At 41.6% G+C, this 8,019-nt stretch overlaps 1 protein-coding gene across 1 annotated transcript; it reads left to right on the top strand.

Moving 5' to 3' along the window:
• Positions 1 to 129: 129 nt before the first annotated feature.
• Positions 130 to 6,370, top strand: SLC35E3 (solute carrier family 35 member E3). Its single transcript, XM_036401109.2, has 5 exons — positions 130 to 553; positions 653 to 763; positions 2,305 to 2,463; positions 3,386 to 3,468; positions 3,869 to 6,370. Exons 1-5 carry the CDS (start codon positions 164 to 166, stop codon positions 4,053 to 4,055), a joined length of 930 nt encoding a protein of 309 aa, XP_036257002.1. The 5' UTR covers positions 130 to 163; the 3' UTR covers positions 4,056 to 6,370.
• Positions 6,371 to 8,019: the final 1,649 nt, after the last annotated feature.

Consider the following 8,019-nt stretch of genomic DNA (forward strand, 5'->3'; position numbering starts at 1 on the left):
CAGGGCCGCCCCCAGCCGCCCGGGCCGGGCGGGCGGAGCCGCTCGCAGCGGGCGGGGCCACCGGAAGGCGCGAGCCCACGTGTCCCGGCGGGCGGGCGGAGCGGGGCGGGGAGGCGGCGGCGGGCCCGGCCGGTGCGCGGGCGGCCGCCGGGCTGCCTCAGCCATGGGCTGGCTGCCGGCGCAGGGCCGGCTGGCGGCGGGGCTGCTGGTCAATCTGGCCGCCTCCATCTGCATCGTCTTCCTGAACAAATGGCTGTACGTGCGGCTGGGCTTCCCCAACCTCAGCCTCACCCTGGTGCACTTCGCCATCACCTGGCTCGGCCTCTACCTGTGCCAGGCGCTCGGCGCCTTCTCCCCCAAGAGCCTCCAGCCCGCGCAGGTGCTGCCGCTGGCCCTCAGCTTCTGCGGCTTCGTCGTCTTCACCAACCTCTCCCTGCAGAGCAACACTATCGGTACCTACCAGCTGGCCAAGGCCATGACCACGCCGGTCATCGTGGTCATCCAGAGCGTGGCTTACGGCAAGACTTTCCCTCTGCGGATCAAGCTGACCCTGGTGAGGAGGCGGCGGGGCCCGGGGGGCGGGGAGGGGCAGCGCTGAGGGGCAGCGCTGAGGGCGACGACCCCGCCTAAAACCGCCGTGTCCCTTCCACAGGTCCCCATCACGCTGGGTGTTTTCCTCAACTCCTACTACGACGTGAAGTTCAGCGTTCTGGGGATGGCGTTCGCCACCCTGGGCGTGCTGGTGACCTCGCTGTACCAAGTGGTGGGTAACGGCGGGCGCGGGAGCCTTGCGGGGGTTGGGCTCCCTTGGGCATGCTGCCCCTTGCTTCGGTCGCCTTTAAGTAGCACCCAGCCCCCCAGGAAACCTTCCCTGCTCCGTTATTTCTTTTTTAAAACGCCCACCAAATTATGATAGTCCACCATAACTCCTGGTAAATTAGGAGACAAACTCCTGATCGTCCTTGCTGCTAAAAATTGGGGTGTCATCTTTAACGTGAGCGTTATTTTCAAGGGGCGAAGATTGCTTTAGCGGTAAAACTCCTTTTTTTCTAGAGGGAGCAGATGTTCTCCTTGCTGAAGCAAGTGCCTTGCGTTTGAGCTTCCTCCCTAGAAAGGATGTTTTCCAGTCCTTCAATCCCATGGTTTATCCTTGAGCTATTTACATTTTATCAGTATCCTTCTTCAGTTTAAACTATATACATTCTAAGGTGTTTTTGTAGAGGATGGATTAATAAATAAACGCACAATACAACCTTCCTGGATAATCATGATTTTAAAAATTGGTATGTCCAAGGACTGCCTCAGCCCTTTCTGCTGTAATATTGTACTAATAGCTCACCCGATTTGTTATTGACCATGACTATAAGAGCCTCCTAGATTAGAAACTCCTGTCATGTCAATGTGATAGATTTAAACGTGAATTTCTTTTAGGAGGCGTATTGTGCCTCAAAAAAAAAAAAAACGTGAGGCTCTTTGATCCGTAGTGTGTATGATAAATAATGGTCTCTTGACCTGTTTTGGGGCAGGAGGAGGAAAGAGATGCTGCATAAGGACATTAAACTGATGATTTGTGTACTGGAGAAGTAATGGTACTTGGGTAAAATTATCTAGATTAAAAACTGTAAGCAAGTTTATATGCCAGAATCCATATTACCAGTTAATGTGATTTAAATAAATATTAAATGTCAGTTTTCAGCACAAGAGAAAGATGTGTCCTTTTGGCTGTAACATCTGTCTTCATAGCCATAGATAAGTAATATTTCTGAAAGCATGCAACCTTAAAAATTGAAGTTCGAGTCAATTATAATCAATATTGAAATGAAATCCATTAAATCTGGAATAAACTGACAAAAGACAAACGTGTACTGGTTTTGTTAGCTTGTATGTACAGGAAAATGAGAAGAAAGGAGCAGAATCCAGTGCCTGCTTAGGAAAGGATACTCAGGTCCAACACAGGCAGGATCTGGAATTTATAAAATAAAGGGGAGCTGCTATTTTCTTCCCAGCTCCTCAACCTACTTGTTCTTCGTCAAGTATGATAATTTTCTCCCAGGCTATGTGAAAAGGAAAGTTGAGGCACTCTTTTCACTGCCCCTGCATACAATTTTCTCATGGCTTTTTCATTGAAAGAGACAAACACATGGGGCCTCCACTGAGGCAAAGGTGAGGCTCAACAGCCTGTTTAAGTAGTATTGTCCACATGAGACTCCCTCTGTGTTAGTGGGCAGTTTGCTTTTGCTCAGGTTTTTCAGTTTATGGGGTTTTTTTTTTCTCATGTTTAACAACTTTCTCTTTTGGTTTTAGTGGGTAGGTGCTAAGCAGCATGAGTTGCAGGTAAACTCCATGCAGCTGCTGTACTATCAGGCACCGATGTCCTCAGCTATGTTGTTGTTCATCATACCCTTCTTCGAGCCAGTCTTTGGAGAGGGGGGAATATTTGGGCCCTGGACGCTTTCTGCTGTGGTAAGGCTTTTGTTGACTTTATTTAAATAACTATCACCGGTGTAGTTAAATTTGATAGTAAGATCTGTTTCTTTGTGGAACAGATTTTTGTACAGCTGTTGTCTGTGGTGAGATGAGAGGGACATGTGCAGGACAAAAAGCCCCTTGCTGAGTCTGCCCCGCTTCCTCTGAGAGGAGCGAGTCTGTCAATTGATTTATCTCCTTATTCTTGTTTCTATTTAGAGGGCATCTGAACAACAGGAAAATCTGTCAAAATCCAGAAGCTTCCCCTAGTGTATGAAGTGCTCTATTTCTAGCTCTGACTGTCCACTCAGAGAAGGACACTCTCAACTTCTCTTCTGTGGAAGGATGCCAACATTGATTGTTCTCTAGAATTAGTAGTTTATTTTCACCAAGGAGACTATAGTTTCTCTCAATATCCTTCTGTCCAAAAAAGAGCCAGTAACATATTCTTACTACTGCTGATTGTGCCTTCAGTGATGGGTCATTTCTTGTAGCATTGTATTTTATGAATGGGATAGCAAGTATTCACAGTAATAAAATCAGATATTTTGCTAAAATAGTTTTTGTTGTGACCATAAATTAGACTTTATCTCAAAGTTAAAGTATACAACCTCTATGTGAATGAGTATCCACATTTTCCAAATCACCCTTAAATGTTCACCAAGAGTAAAGGAGAAAAGGCCTGTGGCTCTTGTCAGTGTATATTTATGGATGTCATAAATATACATGTCACTGAGCTGCTTATACACATCACCAGTGTCTGTACTGGTTTGAAACTGTTTCTATTTTTGTTCTCCATATGTTTTTCTTGCCTGATATTTTGCATTTGAAAGTAAATGAAACTAAATAAATAACCTGGAATGCATCTATAAACTGCCAGAAGCATGTCAGATTACTGACTGTGTCCATTAATCCGCAGATAATGGTACTGCTGTCTGGAATAATAGCCTTTATGGTAAACTTGTCCATTTACTGGATCATTGGAAATACGTCACCTGTCACGTATCCTTTGTAACACTGGTGGTTTCTCCCGTTGCCAGATTCATTATGTTGGAATTCATTTGGGCTGATTAATGTGGGAAAATTGTTCGATAACCTTCCTGGTTTGGGATTTGCATAGGTAATGGGTCATTCGCTGACCTTCATACCTGCAAGGAATATTAACTCACGCTTTGGCTGCCTTGAGCAAGTGTTGGCATGTCCATCAGACTGCAGTGAAAAGGGGTGAAAGGCTTTAGGTGGGGGTAAATACAGCCACAGAGATCTGTATGAGAAAACTGTATTGAGTTGAGTCAACACAGTGTACCATTGCGTGCTTTGGGTGGAACTAATGAAAATTCCAAGTGTTTCTTTTTACAAAAAATAATACTGCTATTGGCTATTATCCTTAACAGATGTCTAGGTATAACATGTTTGGACATTTCAAGTTCTGCATCACCCTCCTGGGAGGGTGCCTCTTATTTAAGGATCCATTGTCTGTTAATCAAGGCCTTGGGATTCTGTGCACACTGTTCGGCATTTTAGCCTACACCCACTTCAAGCTTAGTGAGCAGGAAAGCAATAAGAGTAAATTGGCCCAGCGTCCATAGAGCAAGAGTTTCTGAAGACTGTTGTGAAGGAAAACAAGTATTTAAATATGCATTGATTTTAGAATGCGCAAAATTGCCTCATCCACTTAGATCTATGGTTTTAGTTTAAGTGCCAGGATTGTTATTCTGTAACTAAACCAAACAAACTGAAGGATGTAAAATTCTGGGGTTTTGCCATCTCAGTCTGTCCTATCGTTTTCATTAAATTAAAACACTAACTTGAAAGAGAAAAAGGCACACTTCAAATTGCTGTGGAAATTGTATTGAAGTAATTATATTTTTTGCATACCAAATGAGATCATGATGGCTACAGTTATAGTACAGAGAGAGAGAAAGAAAAAGAATCCTTTCTCTGTGATCAAGCCAGTATTGCCGTTGTGAAGACATTTGGAGACACTTTTATGCAGATGTTCTGGTGTGTAGTGATGCTTCCTCATTTTTGTCCGATGAACAATGAAGAGGGAAACATATTTTGTCCAATCATTTTTAAAAAAAGGCTGCCAGACTCATTCCTATTTCTTGTATATCCTTTCTTATCTATGGCTTCAACACAGGGATAGATTTTTAGGTGAAGAAAGTAGATAAAATTACAGGTGAAGAGAAAAGCAGAAAACTTGAAGCCACAGGCCAAGGTGTGGGAAAGTAGGAGATTGGATCTAAACAGTTCATCTTAATTTTTTCTTTTAATTTGTCAGGACATTCACGAAGTAATTGACGTTTTGAAAATGTTGTTACTGCTTTATCGTTTTCTCTGTGCCAAAACCAAGACTTTACACAAGATCTTGTAAATACTACCTGTGAGCCTAATAAAATCTCTGGTTTTGTGGTGGTAACCAAATGTTTTGCAGCCCTTGCATACAGACACCCATGCAAAAAATATTTTCAAGAAGGCTTTGGAAAGGCCACTGTCTTTAATGGGTGTGAAGGCTGCCCAATTCTCTCTCTTGCCTTCAGCACCACCTCCCTTGCTCCCACGCCTTTCCCCAAGAGTTACCTTGGGTGGGATCTGCAGGTTTGTCATCGTCTGGGGGAGAGGCCCAGGGGCTGGCTGGACAATGCTGGGTGTGAGGCAGCATTTCCTCAACAGACAGTCCTGGGAAATGTATCTGAATGACTGAAGAGTGCAAGGTGGGACCAGCTGCTCTAATTAAGAAATGCTTTGAAAATTTTTTTATGACAGTATCAGGCACTTATTTTGACAATGTGGATGGAAGAAGTTCAGTGCTGTTCTAGTTAAAAAAAGGAAAGAAAAAATAACTGCTTTCCGTAAATCTGGTGAGAACATATGTTCACTAGATTTGCAGGGTTAGAATTTAATTGCAGTATCTTAATCCTTACATGTTGGGGTTTGTTTAGTCTTTGTCTACCTCTATCAGATTTAAAGAGGGCAATTGTATGGACAAAACCAAGTATTTAAGTTGTGCAGCCACCGACAGAAATAATATTTAGTTCCTCTAAGTTTTTTACAATAGAGGCAAGAAGTCTTTGTGTTGGAAACAATGCAGCCTTTCTCAAGCTTGTTTATTTATTCTGTTACAGAGTTCTTGATTTAAGAAAAAGTTATTCCTCTGTGTAACCTAAGTTTTTACGTAAAACTCTATATCATTTCAGAGCTACAAATACCTGAAAAATTTTACATCTTTACCAACTGTTTCTTGGACATTGTACTGGTCCAAGAATAATTTTTTTAGTACAGTTTTGTAGATCTGTATAATTAGTTTAAAAATACAGCCTGGACTACTGAAAGATGTGTTCAGATGGTCAAGCTCTGGATGCATATCCTTCAGTATGTACACTGAGAAAGCCATTTCCATTAATTTGTGCTGTGCACAAGTTCTTTTGAGATGTAGATAGACTGCAAAGAAACAGCTAAGAAACAACTGAATCACATGCCTGTATGACAAAAATATTTGAGATGAGATGGATGTAAATATATATATATATATATATATATGAAGTAGTAGAATGAACTAAACGACCATGCCTGGAAATACAAAAGACTCCGTAAGGAGAGGAGCAGATCTGCAAGAGAAAGTTAAGAGCATCATTAAAAAAGTACATTATAAATATAATCTGGTGCTTAAAGGGGTGTGTGTGTGTATGAGTCACTTAAGTGATGTGATATTTTTTCATGCATTCAAGAACTCTCTTTTGAGATTTACTTCTTGTATCTAATAAATAAAGTATCTTGAACTTTGTCATTTGTTTCAAAATATTAAATCCAGGATACTTGTGTAATTGTGGGATAAATAGATCTTTGTATGTATTGTTTCTTTGGATACCATGTGTAGGGTGGGAATAAATTTTTAATCATTTGTCTGACTCCTGCTTATTGCAGAAGAGAGGAGTTGTTCTTGTCTTTTTTCATCTTCTGTTTGAGTTACATAACTTTGGGGGTCTAGGTGTGTATAAGACAAAATGGTACCACATGGATTTCTGTCCACATGAATACAGCAGGGAGTTTGAACTATTTGGACTCATGGCACAAATGAGGAAAACTAAGTCCTGAGGGAAAACCGGAGTCTTACAAAAATTACTGATACTTACTTGTTTATTCTGGTTTTCACTACGTGGCTTGAATATGTTTTCCTGCTAACTATGTCTGTTTCAATCAGTTTTGGCTTTTCTGAAAGAGAAATCAGAGACTTGCCATCTTCAGCAACGTGTAGTCATCTCGCTGTGTGAGCTGTTACAATTGAGGCTGTACCATACATGCCCCAGTGTTTGCTTTCTGCTTTTCATTTTACTTTATAGTCATACTTTATATGACTAAACTGGTAACAGGGTAGGCTTTGGTCCTTTTCTGCCATGCCATGCTTTGCTGCTATACTAGCATTCTTTACTTTATAAAGCTACCATTGATGTAATTCAAATGGAACTGAAGATACCCAGATGGCATTTAAAAATGAGAGCAGATGATTCTGGTTAAAATGTGAGTGACTGGTGGCAAGTTATCTAGACTTGTCCCTAAAAACACTTTAGACCAACATCCACAAGGTTCTCCATTTTCCCCAAAGCAGTAGGAAGTACGTCTTCATTTAAGAGATACTCAGTGTAAAGCTTTGTGTTGCCTTTAACTTTAGTAGCTTGGCTCTTGTTTGACAGCTTTTGCATGGGGTTTTGTACAACTGGCTAAGTTCTCTCAGGCTCTGGGGCAGAGTGCCAGAGGAGTTTTCCTCTAGATGGGTGAACAGCTACTCTCTCAGGCTTGAGGTTGAAGGAGTGTGGTTTGCTGCTGTTACATGTATGAAAAGGAGGTTTGTCTTGCAGGAAGTCTACAGCGTTCAGGACAGAACTGCAATTCAGCAGGACTGTATCCTCTCTCTGTCTCATTTCATGAAATGAATGCCCAGCAATGGCCTGGGGCTAAAGCAACATTAAAACTTTGTATAGGTTACCCTAAAAAAAGACAGTATTTTATTAAAATTTAAAAAAAATATTACTAGTAGTCAATGCTCGATAAATATTAAGGTAAAATCTCATTTTTATAATGTCTTATTATATAATGAGTTTCAAAAGAGTGGTTTTTAACATTTTGGAGTTGAGCTAATGTCTAACCCATATCTAGTTTGTCAAATTTGCAAAATCTGTCCAAAATGCTGGATTTGATAGCTGGCTGTAGATCTTGGTACAGTTGGGCTGCTGAGGAGAAGCCTGCCCTTGAGCAGTACTGGACACTGCCACACTGTTCAGGTGTTTATAGCAAGGACTAAGAACATCTGGCCTGAAATTCGCCAGTGTACTTGGGAAAGGAAGAGGACTCATTGATTTGCAATAGCTTTTTAACGTCTGCTTTTTATGTTCCTGCTTTTAACAATGGGCTTGCAGGTTGAGGTAATTCAGGGAGCAGGACTTACTTCCTCCTATCACCTTTCATACTGAGATTTTTCTTACAAGATGTCAGTTTTCTTCCAGTTAAATAGTTATGTCTTACCTAGATTATGAAAGAACCAGAGTTTGGATT

The sequence above is a fragment of the Molothrus ater genome, chromosome 5, assembly GCF_012460135.2.
Source record: "Molothrus ater isolate BHLD 08-10-18 breed brown headed cowbird chromosome 5, BPBGC_Mater_1.1, whole genome shotgun sequence".
Taxonomy (NCBI): domain Eukaryota; kingdom Metazoa; phylum Chordata; class Aves; order Passeriformes; family Icteridae; genus Molothrus; species Molothrus ater.

Excerpts from the sequence above, each read along its gene's own strand:
- SLC35E3 (XM_036401109.2), top strand. The coding sequence starts at position 164 with ATGGGCTGGCTGCCGGCGCAGGGCCGGCTGGCGGCGGGGCTGCTGGTC. Across the intron at positions 764-2,304 it reads TGACCTCGCTGTACCAAGTG|TGGGTAGGTGCTAAGCAGCA; the intron begins GTGGGTAACGGC and ends TTTTGGTTTTAG. Across the intron at positions 3,469-3,868 it reads GGAAATACGTCACCTGTCAC|GTATAACATGTTTGGACATT; the intron begins GTATCCTTTGTA and ends ACAGATGTCTAG.